Here is a 15,609-nt window from a genome sequence, read left to right on the forward strand (position 1 = left end):
GGCCAAACGTGGACCTACTGAGAAGCAGGTCCTAAGTGATAACATTTTCTAAAGAGACTGCTAAACACATCTGAACAGTGCTGCTGCAGAACTCTGAATGGGGGGATAGCAACTGTCTTAACTGATCTGGAATCTTGAATTTACTTTTCAATGGACAAGAGGTGTGTCTCTCAAGGCAAACAAAGAGAGGAGTAACACCCTCTCTTGTCACTCATGCCAACATAAATTTATGCTCAGAGCATAGATGTAGGAACAGCATCGGTATGTATATGGAACATCGGGAGAGGAAGCTCTATCGGTATTTACAGTTTTTCTACTATCTTGTCAGAGAGACGTCATCTCCAAATGAGAAATGGATGTATTTTGAAACAGTGGTGGTGGATCGGATTTCTTCTTTCTAGTGTTAATATTTGCTCTTGAATCGTACTTAATACCTGGTAACACCTCAATCAGTTGTCAAAAATAAACTTAAAAATGTGTAAGGCTTATCTCATTGGTCAGTATAAAGATCAAGGTCTTCGCTTCGCTTTGCTTCCCTTCCCTTCCCTTTTTTTCTTTTTTTCTTTTTTTCTTTTTTTTCTTTTTTTCTTTTTTTTCTTTTTTCTTTTTTTCTTTTTTCTTTTTTTCTTTTTTCTTTTTTTCTTTTTTTCTTTTTTTTCTTCTTCCCTTCCCTTCCCTTCCCTTCCCTTCCCTTCCCTTCCCTTCCCTTCCCTTCCCTTCCCTTCCCTTCCCTTCCCTTCCCTTCCCTTCCCTTCCCTTCCCTTCCCTTCCCTTCCCTTCCCTTCCCTTCCCTTCCCTTCCCTTCCCTTCCCTTCCCTTCCCTTCCCTTTCATTTTCCCCAGTATTGTTTTTCTGTTCTCCTTCTCACTGCAGTCTTGATTTTGTTTCTTGTCCCTTAAGTATGTTTCCAAAGTGTTGCTGAAACATTTTCCCTTTCAATCCTAAAAAAGGAGCTGTCACTGGTGAAGATCGGAGCTTATCCCTGAGCCCAGGAGCTGTCACCTTAGTCTTCCAATCGGACAAAGACGACTTCATTTCTCATGTAAATGCATTTTTCAGGTTTGCGTATTGTTTTTTCAGGAATGGAAAGTGTGTATAGAATGGATTTAAAATCAATTTTAAATGTAAAATGTCAAGGCAAAAAAATTCTAATTACAACCTCTGCACACAATTTGCCAGCTGTGGGACTAGGAGTTTTCTTATTTACTGTGTTTTGTTTAACGTGTCTGAAGTTTAATGGACAGCAATCAAGGCGTGCTAGAAATCTGAAAGCACTTTATGCTTTGTTCTCTCCGTCATTTTGGTATAACAAACTAGCTTATGTTTTAAACCCTCCATGAGGTTAGTGGTTTCCCTAAAGGTAACAAGTCCCTGTGTGCTACAGTAAGACAGTAACAAAACATGAAGTATAGAAGTTCATCCTGTCATTATTCAGCTTCTGCCTATGGACAGACAACTACACTTATTTAAAGCGGTATCACCTTGAAACCTAATCAGCATTTTAAAAAGGACTTTGTAGCAGTTATTGGCTTTTGTCCTGGAGGGCTGAGGTTTGTTTTGTTTTGTTTTACATTCAGCATTTCCGTTTCTAGCTTACATTCCCCTGTTGTTTTGCATGAGGAAAGCGTGCAACTTTAGAAAGTAGAACGGAAAGAGCTGCTTTTTAGTCTAACTTTTCAGTTTGTCATAGGAGTTTTAAATGTGGTAGGAGTAAAACACCAGAAGTACTGCTGCCAAAGTTATATTCAAACTCGTCTTTCTTGGAGAAGCAGAAGAAGCCCAGGGAGAAATAAATTTGCAAACATGCTCTTCATGCTCTCCTTTCCCAAGATTTCTCTGAGATATAGCCCATCCTCTGTGGGTTTTGAGGTATATGGTTCCCAGGAGTGAAAAGGAGGGCCAAACATCTCTCCTCTTGGATCTCAGCATGCCAGGGCTTTAGTGTACTGCCACTTACAGCTCCGCTTTTTCACCTGGAAAAAGCGACCGCTTGATGTAGACTGAGGAGCCCTCACAAATTAACTTGCCGTCACCAAGTGACGCCCAGAAAAGGTGTATTTAAAAGCTAGGCTCATTATAGAATCACAACAAACCCCTCATGACTGGTGCAGTAGACAGTGAGGTAGAGGGCGAGCCCTGGAAAGACAGAAGAAAAGTAGCAGTGAGTTCTGGGTACCTTTGTGCAGACGAAACAGAAAAACGCAGGCAGTGAAGTAATAGTGTTCCGTTACTCATGCCAGCAATAGATAATTGCAACAATTATCTATTAGATCATAGGTACTAATTAACAGATAATTGCGAAACTCCGGAAATCAATAAATAACTGATTCCCCTCAGAGAATGTCTTCTACATTTTTATATTAAAAAGACTCCAGAGTTGTAATGGATTAAAATCCTACGGAAGGGAAAGAAATGGCATCAGCCACTAGTTCTGCAGAAGCTAAAAGTAATACTGATAGAGTTTAGATGGAAACTTTCACTTTGTGTGTTTAGTTTGGGGATTCTTTTTAAATCATTCATACCAGCGATTTAGTTCTTAAGGCTGTTTCTTTGAGATTAAGTGACAGGACTTCTGTTACTCTTTTCTTCTTGGAATGCTTCTTGATATTCTTACATCAGCCAGAACTTCTGTCTCTGTTGCAGATGTGAACAATGACCGTAGCTAAGAAGCCCAAATCTTCAAAGCCTAAAAAGCCCTCTTCAAGGCGGTCTGGCAAATCCAAGAAACCAAGTACTAAAATACTGATGTCACGCACCGCCAACTGGGGCCGGATAGTGCCTGCAGAAGATTCAAGCCAAGTCTCTGTGGCCCAAGGACGTGGAGGTGCTATTTACTGTAGATCATCTGAAAAATCTAAGGCTTTTGCCCCAAGAGATCTAAGTAAGTGTGCGTTTTATCCTGCCTCCATTTTCTTCAAAGCAAAAGTAGAAAATGCAGTTCTTACTTGTTGCACTGATAGAGAAGGGGACTACTGTGAACAAAGACTTCAAAAGCGAATCTCCTAAGGCAACTGAAGTGACTGATGTTACAGAAATTAATTTTGATATATTTACAGTCAACAGAGAAATATGGGGAGCTTTTTGTAATGCACAGATTCCTCCATGTCTTTTCTGTTTTGCAAAGAAAAGTGTTTGATTGTTGCTATTCACAGCTTCCATTTTTCACAGGTTTTTTGAAGGATAACATTGCTCAGGAAAAAATCTGGTATCTGTAGGGGTACCGTCATTCCTAGTTCCTAGTTTTTACGTTTTTACCGTATAATTTCAAGTCTAAGTTTGTGGTTTAAGTTATAATAAGGAAAAAAACAGTAGTTGAGTTAATCAGGTTAAAGATTATAGATGGAGAGGAACTTGGCATTAGGTGCTACAAACAGAATGGCAGTTAGCCTTGCCTTAGAAAAATTAAAATGGTTGACTAAAGTTGTTTTTTTTTTTTTTTTTTTTTCCCCAAAACATTGTGTTGACCAGCCAATTTGAATTTGGTGGTATTAAAGCTGTCTGCAATAAGTTTTTCTGGTTTGGATTGTAGCTAGCTCCTCTAGGTGCTCCTGCAGAATAGTATTTTTTTAAATACCTTTCTTAGAAACAAACAAACAAGATCTCTTTTTAAATTTAACTTTCTTGCAGTCGTTAATGATGGAATTGCTCCGCCACAGAGCCTTCTTTTTCCACCTGAGAAGATTTGTATGGATTGGCGAGAAACACAAAGTGTTGGAGTTGGCCTGTACAATCTTGGCAACACATGTTTTCTTAATGCTACTCTACAGTGTTTGACCTACACACCCCCACTTGCCAATTACATGCTTTCTCTTGAGCACAGCCAGTCATGTGAGTACTTTCTAACAGTATTTTGAATCTGTTGGATAGCTCTGAAGGTGAAAGAACAGCAGTGATTCTGTGAGATAAGCTTATTTGCCTGATTTTACCTGTAGAAGCTGGCTTTGAGCACTGTATTAGCAGTGGGCTCCGAATAGCATATGGAGTGCAATTAATGCACCATGGTTTATTTATTTAGTTATTTGTTTGTTTGTTTGTTTGTTTTTTTTATTAAAGGATCATTTATTGCTTCATGGGAATAATGAAGTGCATTGGACAGTAATGCATTTGGTAGTAATTTTAGAGAGTAATACATTTTGCAGCCTGTGGAGTTCACATTCCTGTCAGCCTTTACAACTGCGACTTTGCAGTAGTCTTTTAGATTTCTCATCACAAAATGCATTTGAATACAGGCTTAGTGGATATTTTTATTCTGTAAAGTTGTGTGAAATGAAATGTTACAAGACTGTTGGGACATTGGCATCTTGGGAGAATAGAATGTAGCAAGGAGAGTGGATATTGTATCTATAGTTTAAATTGTACTTAGATGTTTGTAGTTATGGATATTTCGCTGGACTGGGATGCTTTGTTCTTTCACTCTTCAGGTCGTGAACAAGATTTTTGCATGATGTGCACGATGGAGACTCACATTAACCAGGCCCTGCGTTGCACTGTTGATGCCATCGAGCCCACGCATGTTATCAGTAATCTCAGTCGTAAGTGGCTTCAGATGTGTTTCTTTTCGATAGCTTGTAATCTTCAAATAATTATTTGATGTGTATAAGTGGTTTTAACACTCAAATGAAGAGAGATTTTAGAAATACAAGAATGATTTCATTTTTAAATGAGGTCAATACTATCATCTTCTTATTTAGGAATAGGACAACATTTCCGTTTTGGCAGTCAAGAAGACGCACACGAGTTCTTGCGCTATACTGTTGATGCTATGCAGGAAGCGTGCTTGAACGGAAGCACCGAGTAAGCATAAACAAGTTCACTTTCATACATTCTCTAGCACCTTCTAGTCCTTTATTTACTCTCAAAAATGATCTCTAGCACCTTTTAGTGCCTTATTTACTATCAGCAACGAAAGTCTACATCATCCTTGGTTTTCATCAAACTCTTTGAAGAGTTAACTCTGTGCCTTAAATCTTCTGAGGTCTGATTATAATTTATTTCCAGATTGGACAGATCTTCTCAAGCTACCACCATCATTCATCAAATATTTGGAGGATTTCTAAGATCGAGAGGTACTTGAAAAAATATTCCGGTCCTTAGAACTGATCTGTGTCTTTTGTCGGTAGTAAAGCAGTCTGTAGTTTGTCTAAAGTAGTATCTGTCAACAACTTGAATTTGGACAGTTAGTCTCCTTCACATAATGTTAAGCATTTATATTTTGTTTCCAGTGAAGTGCTTGAATTGCAAAGCAGTTTCGGATACGTATGAGGCATTTCTTGATATCACTTTGGATATAAAGGTAAGATGTTTTCTAAATATAATTCATGATGTTTAAGTACATGCATAACTTTCTAAATTAAACTTGTTTAACTTAAAAAACCAAACCACATATAATGTTAAAACATAAGAGCTTGGTGGTGCTAAGGAAGTGGATTGGACTTTGTCCTTCCGTGGAACCCATGTAAATAGTCTCCACATTTGCATTGGGTTTAAGGGGAAAAAATTCTCTTTCTGCAAAAATTATAATGCTGTCATACTTCTTTGTTGTTCTACCTCAATATACATCTAATTGTTAGACTGATGAATTTGTCCCCAGTATTGATGACAAAGCACACTGTAGATGCTGTCTAGGCTACTGGAAAAGTATTTGTTCCAAAGTCAAATGCCTTCCAGGTGAGGTCAATGCTGAGCATGCTCTTTCTGCCTCCTTCTTCACAGTGCTCCTAGTAGATCGCTTGAGTATGTTAGTAAGATTCTCTTATAAACTACTAGTATGTCTCTGGAATTTTGAATTACGGTGACTTTGCGCTCTTCTTTCTCGCTGCTCTAGGCGGTTTCGTCTGTTAGCAGAGCTCTGGAACTCTTTGTGAAACCTGAAGAGCTGGATGGAGAGAATTGCTATAAATGTAGCGAGTAAGATTTTGACGAATTAGGTCTTAATCCTAGATGTCAGTTTTCTATGTTGCATGACTCTGTTGGACTACCTCTAAACTTTGGATCTACTTACAAGTTTTGTGGAAGTTTATAAAAGACTTGGGTTTTTGTTTCTTTGGAGGGGGGAAGTCTTGTTCATAGGCATTCCCTATGGGTTTGCAATTCTCTGGCTTGTATTTTGCCATCAGAATTCAAAAAGAGCTACTTTTGTTCTTTCTATTTATTAGCTCTCGACAGTACTTTTCTTGATGTAAACTGCCCAGTTTCCGTTGTTCTCTGGGCTAGTGGCTAATTTTCACTGCTTACACTGTAGGTCCTACCTTGGAGCGGGCAATGTGTCAAACTGAACTATTTTGTTTCAAAGGATGGCAGATGGTTTCAGTGTCTTTCCAGACAAGCTCAGTACATGAAGACTTCCTACTGTTAAATGTCTCCCTCCTGTAGAATGACCATGTGCTTCTGTTGTATTTTTGATGTTGATAGTCGACCTATGTTGGAGATTATTTGCAATTTCTAGTCCTGGGGACCAAGGCTCTCTCGTTCCGCTTTCAGTATTTGTGTTTCCCTTGAAAGCTGAAAGAATGTATCCAGGATTGGAGTTCAAATAGCCACTTTCGTAGACCAAGAAATGGTACCTTGCCATCCAACCTGGTCATACCCTTTCGTGAGAGATTCCTGTTCCCGCTATGCTCTGAGTTGTTGGGAAAATTTACCTTCTTCTGTGTATTAACAAACCTGACACGCAGTGCATGGGTTTATGAAAAGAAAAAAGACCAACCTATTATGCAAGTAAATATCATTCAAATAGCATAGGCATGCGTGAGACATTAAAAGGAGTTTGTTTTGGGGGCGAAAAAAGAAGATGCCTTCAAACACTTATCTCTGCTTGTTTTTAAGGTGTAAAAAGATGGTTCCTGCGTCCAAGAGATTTACCATACACCGTTCTTCCAAGGTTCTCACAATATCACTGAAAAGATTTGCAGATTTCACAGGTGGAAAGATCAACAAGGTATATTTACCACTGTAATGCAACTATATCATTGTGTAATGGGACATCCCCCAAAGCTGAAAGTTGTTAATATTTTCAGACAATAATTGTAGACTAACGACTATGGCTTATTCTTTCTCTTAATATCAATAAAGTTCCTGCTTGACAAGAAGCATATGCTTTCCTCTGAGAAGGCTGATTCATCAGGAAACAGTTCTCTGCAACTTCTAGTCTTAAACGTTGTTTATGGGAAGACTTATTTGTAGTGAATCAAGAAATATATTCTAGAAATATATTCTAGAAATAAATTCTAGTCTGTGTTTTTTGGAAGTGTTTTTCTCTGGCTAGTCCACGAAGTACTCTGGGATAATTTTTCTATCTTCTTGATGTCTCTTTAGGAGGTGAAATATCCGGAGTATTTGGACCTGAGAGCCTACATGTCGCAGTCAATGGGAGAACCACTGCTCTATGCCTTATACGCGGTGCTGGTACATCACGGTGTCAGCTGTCACTCAGGACACTATATATGCTATGTAAAGGTAGAAGTCAACAGCATTTCTAACAGGGTAAAGGTTGTGCTGGCAAACCAATTAAAGCATGACTAGCAGCTACTGTTTCTAGGGAAAAAGATTTCATTATATTTTTATTTGACATGTGTGTATTTTGTTCCTATCCGTGATTTCAATTGGAAAACGTGCAATTCACCTAAAGAAATCGTTGTCTTTATTTGCAGGCTGGTAATGGACTTTGGTATCAGATGAATGATGCTAAAGTAGTGCGTACTGACATTAAAAGAGTTCTTGGTCAGCAAGCTTACATACTTTTTTATATCAGGTAATAACAAATCTTAAAATGTGTTCAGAAGAGATTTACTTTCCTGTTATTGATATTTTTCTGTTTTGCAAGTGTTTTTCTTGCTATCCCGGGAGAAGATTATTATTTGTCTAATTCAGTTCTGTCTAACCTGAAATTCTCTGTGTCGTTTATTATCTTTTGTTGCTTGGCCTTAAACTGCAGCACTTGTGTAAATTGCTATCTATGTGTTATCTGTAGCTGGCTAATTTAGAGAAGGAGAGAAATGAAGGTCATCTGTGCTGTAAGAATGAATTATTGCTGTGCAAGTGATAGTCTTAGTAGGAAGACTGTTCTCTACTTTTCAGTTTGTAGTCTTGGCGAAGCCTTCTGTAGAGAAGGCTTCCATATCGTATGAGCTGTTCCTCTAAAATTATAGGATGGGATTTAATCCAAGAGTAGGCTGAAAGAAAAACTAAACTACGATCACTGCTCTTTTCTGAAGGCGCTATGATTTGACACTTGGAGAACGTGCGTTTTACTTGCCAGCACCATCTTATCCCTGTTCATTCCCTCCTGGTCAGCAGGGGGCTAATAGTAAGCAGGCTGGATTTATGGGACCACGACTTCTTCCTCATATGATTAAGGTAATTCAGGGAAGCGGGAGGGCAGATAACGGCACCAAACTGCTAGTGGGTTTGGGGTTTGGTGTGGGGTTTTTTGTTTGGTTTTCGGCATCTTAGTTTTGTTTTCCTTCCCACGCTGCAGCTTTCTTCACAGCCCTCATGCTACAGCCAGAGTCATTCAAACAGTGGTTACTGCTAAATTGTGCAGCCATGCGACTCCGTTACTTTATACCTCCAAGACAGCTTTCTAAAGCACAGAGAGCTACGCTCTTTGACTATTTAAGCAGAGTGTACTAATCCTCAAATCATTTAAAAGAGGACTTGTTTTTCCTATCCTCGTCACTTTAGCTAAGACAGGGAAAACTAAATGTCTTATTCCTGAGCACCAGAACGATTACTTCAGGCTTTTCAGGGTATGTTTAAAGGGGAAAATAAATATATTTGGGAATAGCAGCAGGTAATGTTAAGTTGCTTGGCTGGTTTTCAAAGATGATGTTAATTTGATACCAATCTGCAGTAAACCAAAAGCAGGAATTGAATACGCTTATTGGACTTGTATTTATCCTTAAAGGGCAGTGTGTTTTTCTTTTGAGGTGTTAAGACCATTTGTAGAAACACTCAGTAGGAGAGTTTTGTGTTTGAAAATGTTACATGCAGTGTTTGCGTTAATCCATCTTGCAATTTCTTCTTTCTAAATACAGAATTCAAGCCGTTTAAATGGAAATGGATCCATAAAAGAGGACACAAAGACCACTGGTGTCACCCTAAAAAGGCCATCTTCAGCACCACCAATGGCCTGTGTTCAGAACCAGGCAATTACCAGGCCTTCAATTACTGATACGTCAAGAAAACAGAAGATCACCATCAGTATTCACAATAAATTGCCTGCTCGTCAGACTGTGTCACAGCCTGACTGTCTTAGCAGTGCTGTGGAGGATGAAGATCTCTACCAGGCTGTTCCTTCATCCACAATTACAAATTCGGTAATGCAAATGAAGCAAATGCAAACAAACAAAAAAGTTTCTGATGAAATTTTTGTGGAGCCAACAGTGAATGAAAATCCTAAACTCAGCTCTGATAACACAGTCCCTTATGGTGCAGAATCTTCAGGAAAATCTGAGGAGGAGTCAAAGGGCTTATTTCAAAGGAATTGCAATGCAATGTCCTCTAATGGAATTTTGGTTGGAAAGGTAGTCCGTACATTGCAGCATTCCAATTCTTCCTGTCAGAATGCTGACAAAGGAAGATCCCAGCATGAGCTGCCAAAAACAGATTCACTAAATGGTGCTATTAGGTTAGTTAATGAATCTAAAGAAAACGGACTGAAACTTGATGATTCCACTTGCCGAGTTGAACCTGTTAAACCTTCTGAGATGTTCTTTTCTAAAACAAATGGATCGCTTGAAACATAGATTTGCTCCATCGAGAATTTCTCACCTACGATGTATTCGGGAGTGTTTATTGTGTTCCTAATTCAGGTGAAATACTGAGAAAACACAGCACACACGTGATCGTAAGACTTTGTGGTATTATCCCCTTAGAATTTGCAGACCTGCGCTTACATTAGAACTTGTCAACTTAAGCTCAGCTGAGATAAAAATTCCTAAGTTTCATGAAGTAGATTTTGGGGGGTGAGTTGGGGTTATCTTTGAAGTGTAGATAATGCATACAACTCACAGCGGTCTTGCTTACCATTTAATGGAGAAATTCTGACAAGACTAGTCCTCAGTACTACTACAAATAGTATTTTTTTGTCTGCTGACTTGTGCGTTTTAATTGCAGATGCCTGGAGCTATGCCTTCAGTCAATCGAGAAGTCATCACGGAGTCCTTCACAGCCAGCCAGCTGAACAGCTTGTCAGAGGAAATGAGGTAAAATGAGCACAGTCTGATTAAGACAAGACTTTATGGAAGTTCGTTACAGTTTTATCTGTCTACTAATAGTATTTAATGGAAGGATTTAAATTAGTACAATTCCATACTGTGTGTCCAGTGTCACGAACAGAACTAATGATCAGCACTGAGCATATCACTCTGATGCAGGTTGGTGCCTCAAGGAGAACTTGTGTTCCTTTATAGAATGTTTTTCCGTTTTTCTCCACTGTCTGGAGAAACACTGGCTGTTCCCCGCTCGCCCCTATGCCTTTTTTCTCAGAGCAGCAGGTGGAAGGAGACAGATGCGTTTGCTTTTTTAGTGCAATGGCTTCAGAAGCAAGAGGGGAAAAAGCACTTTCTCTGGGAGCTGAAGAAGGTGTCCTAATCACAGGAGAGGTTTCTAAATGGCATAAGTTTGCGAGGGTTCCTGTAGTCCGGAGGTTTTTGTTTGTTTGTTTGACGTTGGAAGGTTTTACTCTTAATATTCACGTCCTTCAGCAGAAGTGAGAAATGGGTTTTTATTTTATGCAGTGTTGCGGAACCTCCGAAATCTCCTGGGAATGATGAATACCTCGCCCAGTACCAATGTGATGACCGTGGAGACAAGGAGAAAGCAAGAAGATCAAAAGAACGTGACCTCATTTCAAAAGAAAATGTTTTGTATGGCAAAGAGTCTTGTGAGCCTGGTGAGAAATTGCGGCAAACTTCCTCTCTCAAGTCTGACACTGAATGTAGCTCTAACAATCTTTCTTCCTTAGCTATTGCAGATAGACGCCAAGATACAAAGGACAAGACTAAAACCACTGACAAAGAGCATTACCGAAGAAAGAGGGAACATGCTCCTAGTGAAGAGAAGGAGAGTCAAAAAGCAAGTCCTTCCAGCAAGAGGAGGTGTTCTCAGAGCGTGGAATTTGTTGAGCAAAAGAGTCACAAGCAGGAGTACTGGGAGGGAAGCAGGTACAGATCTTTCCCTCTTGAAAGAAACAGCCCTGAGAATGGCAGAAGAGCAGTCAAATATTCAAAGTACAGATCTGGCAGCGGAGGAAGATCAGAACAAGGTAGCAATAGGTACTACCGACCCAAAGGGGAAAGAAGTTGGAGCAGAGAAAGATACTATCGAGACGAAGCACGGAGATGGGAAAGATGTAGCTATTACAAGGATTACTATTCACCTCATGCGACAGGAGACAGTAGAGAGAGAAAGTTCTCTCACGGCAATTCAGCCTTTGACAGATCGACTGCAACTTACTACAGCAGGTCACATAAGCATTATCATTACAAAAGCAGATGGCCTCACGGTTCCCTCTTGAGAGAGGAAGATGTACGTCGCTTTAGCACACCCCGAGCAGACTTGCATCGTTGCTCGGTACCTCAGCAAAATTCCAGAAGACATTCTCGTGAAAGACATGCGCTTCCACCTGTGTCAGCTCATTTGGAGAACTGTCGCCAGAAAAATGAAACAGAAGGAAACAGAAAAAGAAAATATACCCGTGCAGAAGGTAGTGAAAGTGAAATAGAAAGGAAAGACAGAAAGATAGAAAAGGAGCTTGTAGGTGGTGAAAAAAATGCAAAAATATCACAAGTTCTGGAAGAAAAAGAAGTCTAAGGATAAACATGGAGAGAAGGATTCCAAGTAAGCAAGGATTCCAGCATACTCCGCATTTTTTATCCTAATTTTTTTCTGGGTGCTTCTCATGTCATTTTTTTTTTTTTTTCTGGTAGTTTCTAAGTTATTTAGATAGCACCAGCTGGCTGGGGATCATGTTGTTAGGTTGATCAGTGAAGACAGGAAAGCTCTTGCTGAATTGTGTCAGAGCACTAGCTTTGGACCACATAGTTCGAATCACATCCGTACACCATTCCAGATTAGGTTAAAAGATTTTTTCTGCTTGCACATATTCCAGAGCTAGCCGTTGTTAATGATCTGTGTACAAACCAGGACCTATGGTCCTTCAATCTGACGACTTAAGTTTGCTGCATCTAAAGTAAGTTGCGTGTGCACAAAGCACCACAAAATAGCTGACATGCTGCAAATCATCACCTGTGGTAAAATAAATCAAGTTTCATATAGGCAACAAGTGCCACATCTTTTTTTCCCTTTTTAACTTGCATGTTTCTTTCAGGCTTCATGATTTGTGTTTCTGTGCGCTCCACTTTGACAATGCCAATCGCAAGCGTAAGAAAAAGAAGAAAAAGGAGAAGAAAAAGAAGAAAAAGGAGAAACACCAGGAAAGCGAAAGGCTCCTTGGAACACTTAGATCCTCGTTTCCAGAAGATAACGCGGGAGAAGAAGGAAGAATCCCATCCTCCAGATGGCTCTTCATGTGAGTAATCGTCGTGGTTTAACCCGGCTGGCAGCTAAACACCACGCAGCCGTTCGCTCACCCTCCCCCCTCCCTCTCTGGGACGGGGGAGAGAAATGGAAAGTGAAGCCCGTGAGTTGAGATAAAGACAGTTTAATAAGACAGGATAATAATAATAATAATAATAATAATAATAATAATAATAATAATAATAATAATAATAATAATAATACAATGATGATAATAGTACTACTAATAATAATATGTACAAACAAGTGATGCACAATGCAATTGCTCACCACCCGCTGACCGATGCCCAGCTTAACCCCGAGCAGTCTGGTCCCCCTCCCCCGGCTAGCCACCCCTATATATTGTTTAGCATGACGTCAGATGGTATGGAATACCCCTTTGGCTAGTTCGGGTCACCTGTCCTGGGTCTGTCCCCTCCCAGCTCTTACTGCACCCCCAGCCTGCCTGTTGTCAGGACAGAGCAAAAGTCTGAGGTGTCCTTGGCTTGGTATAAGCACTGCTCTGCAACAATTAAAACATCGGGGTGTTATCAGCACTCTTCTCATCCTAAGCCAAAACACAGCATTCCACCAGCTACTAGGAAGAAAATTAATTCTGTTCTAACTGAAACCAGGACAGTAATGCAGAAGTGAGAGCAGTAAACAACCTTACAAGGAAGGGAAGACTTCCAGTGCAGGCGAAAGCAAGAAATACTGCTCCATCGCATCCAACGACTATACTAAAGGTAAGCGGCCGCAGCGTGTGTGAGGAATTCCTTTTATATTAATCTCGAGATTATTTCAAACAGTCTTGAAGTGCTTGATGACTTAACAGTCTGCAGATTTATTATCAAATCAAAAAAAAACCCCACTTGGTAGACTATTTTTTTCCCAGTTTTGAATGACCACTAGGAAAGAAGGCCTGAAATAAAGAGGTTAAAGGCAAATGGTTTTCATTTGGTTTGATGATGAAGTGGCAAACAAGAGGAAGAGTTGCAAGCTCCCTTCTTAAATTCAGTCCAGCCAAGTAGGAAAAGTAAATGTGGACAGCTGTATCTTGGCAAAGAAGATAGTAGGGAGCAAGGAGGTTTAGCAGTCAAGATGGAAGGTGATGCCATGAGGCTTAGAGGCTAGTAATGTTCTAATGAACATGGCCAAGTCTTGCGCTGGGCAGCCTGCTTGGGTCCAAAGCCTGCAGTCCTCCCCAAGATGTCGGCGAGGGGCTGGTGAGCCGTTGGGATGGAACCCCCGTTGCCCGGGTTCCCCAAGCAACCGCCCCACTCTCCAGCCACCATGGCAGGTCCAGCAGCCGGCTCCCGCTCCTCCCGGGGCTGCGGCCCTGCTGGCGAGCCCAGCGCCCCAGAGCTCAGCCCAGCGGCCTTTTTCCCACAGAGGGTTTCCCCAGACGGCTTCCGCGGCTTGCGCAGACGCAAAACTCCCCCTTCGTCGTCCCAGCCGTGCCGCCAACGGTGGCTGCCTGGCTGCTGCCCTCCCTCCCCGGAGCGACGGCGCTGCCCTTGCAGCCCCCGCAGGTACCCACCCTCCCCTCCGCGCTGCCCCAGGCCACCATCTGGCACGTGGTGCCAGGGGTCCAGGGGCAGGTGCTGCAGCTCCCCGCCGGGGTGCAGCTGCCACCTGGGGGGCACCTCCCAGCCCAGGGGCACCACCTGCAGCTTGGGCAGCTCCCCGCCGGGGGGCAGCTCCCTGCTGTGGGGCAGCTCCCCGCCGTGGGGCACCAGCTGCAGCTGGTGCAGCTCCCCGCTGTGGGGCAAAATCTGCAGCTGGTGCAGCTCCCCGCTGTGGGGCAAAACCTGCAGCTGGTGCAGCTCCCCGCTGTGGAGCAAAACCTGCAGCTGGTGCAGCTCCCAACCATGGGGCACCAGCTGCAGCTGGTGCAGCTCCCCGCCGGGGGGCAGCTCCCCCACACCGCTCCTCCCTGTGCCCCCGTCCATCAGTGGGGACAGCCCATGGTGACGGGGACACTGGTACCCCACCATGCGCTGGGGCTGGGGCCCAGGGCCGTGCTCCATGGGGAGCTCCTGCACCCCGCAGGCACCTGCCTGTTGCAGGCCCCCGCCCAGCGCAACCCCCCGCCACCCCTCGTCCCGGGGCCTCCGCTGCGGGGGCAGGCGCTCCCCACGCCCCGCACCCTGAGCAGCAGCCGGGGGCAGCTGCCGGAGCCCTGCTTGCACGCCGTGGGGCTCAGCAAGGACCAGGGGACCCCGCTGCCCGGCCCCACTGCCCCCAAGCCTGCCCAGGCTCCAAGGACCGCCAGCACCCAGACGGCGACGCCTGACGGTGAGTTTGGGGCTGGCACAGCCGGCCACTGGGTGCCCCACACCCAGGGGCCATGGGAAAGCTGACATCGCCCGTCTTGGGGGATTTTCTTGCTTCGTCCTCAGCGGCGACAGCCCCGCAGGTGCCTGAGGAGCCCCCGCAGCTGCCCGAGCTGGGCCCTGATGCCTTTGCCGAGGCCTTTCCAGAGCTGGCAGGGGACAGCCAGCAGCTGCAGCACATGCAGGACGAGCTCCTGGCTGACCTGGACATCCCCATCCCCGGCATGGAGGAGCTGCTCAGCTGGCTCGATGCCGTGGAGCCCCAGGACGCCTTCCCCGATTTGCCCAGCAGTCCTGCCCTCGGCCGCTTCCTCTCGCAGCTGCCCGACCTCTGCGAGGACATCGAGGAGCCGAGCACGCAGGGACTGGAAGCCACAGGAGCCCTCGGTGAGGTCCCCTCAACCCCTGGGCTGCGCCCCGAGAAGCTTGAGGGTGGGCTGTCGCTGCAGTCCCCCGTCATGCCAGCAGTGAGCCCCCCGCTCAGCCCTGCAGCCAGTCCCCTGCCCAGTGCGCTTAGGAGCCCCCTACCCAGTCCACCCCTGAGTCCCCCCAGGAGCCTCCCTGACACCCAGCTCCTCAGTGCCCTTAGTAAACCCCTGCCCCAACCCCCCCAGCGTTCCCTCAAGACCCGCTCCAACCCCAAGGTCCCCAGTGCCCTTAGTAGACCCCAGCCCAAATCCCCCCCGAGTTCCCCCAAGAAACGCCCCAACCCCAAGGGCCGCAGTGCCTTTAGTAGACCCCAGCCCAAATCCCC

General features: G+C 43.6%; 2 protein-coding genes across 2 annotated transcripts; both read left to right on the forward strand.

Moving 5' to 3' along the window:
* Window positions 1-2,652: 2,652 nt before the first annotated feature.
* Window positions 2,653-9,746, forward strand: LOC311218480 (ubiquitin carboxyl-terminal hydrolase 42-like; the record flags this gene model as incomplete). Its single annotated transcript, XM_084301161.1, has 12 exons — window positions 2,653-2,881; window positions 3,628-3,828; window positions 4,422-4,532; window positions 4,692-4,794; window positions 4,999-5,066; window positions 5,223-5,293; window positions 5,825-5,907; window positions 6,826-6,937; window positions 7,315-7,455; window positions 7,650-7,750; window positions 8,214-8,355; window positions 9,036-9,746. 12 exons carry the CDS (start codon window positions 2,653-2,655, stop codon window positions 9,744-9,746), a joined length of 2,073 nt encoding a protein of 690 aa, XP_084157287.1.
* A 30-nt stretch (window positions 9,747-9,776) lies between these two features.
* Window positions 9,777-11,845, forward strand: LOC311218481 (uncharacterized protein; the record flags this gene model as incomplete). The annotated part of the gene is given in 4 exon segments (XM_084301162.1): window positions 9,777-9,812; window positions 10,117-10,205; window positions 11,190-11,769; window positions 11,771-11,845. Coding segments are annotated over 4 exon segments (780 nt in total).
* Window positions 11,846-15,609: the final 3,764 nt, after the last annotated feature.

Source organism: Netta rufina (genome assembly GCF_964035555.1).
Source record: "Netta rufina genome assembly, chromosome: 24".
NCBI lineage: Eukaryota > Metazoa > Chordata > Aves > Anseriformes > Anatidae > Netta > Netta rufina.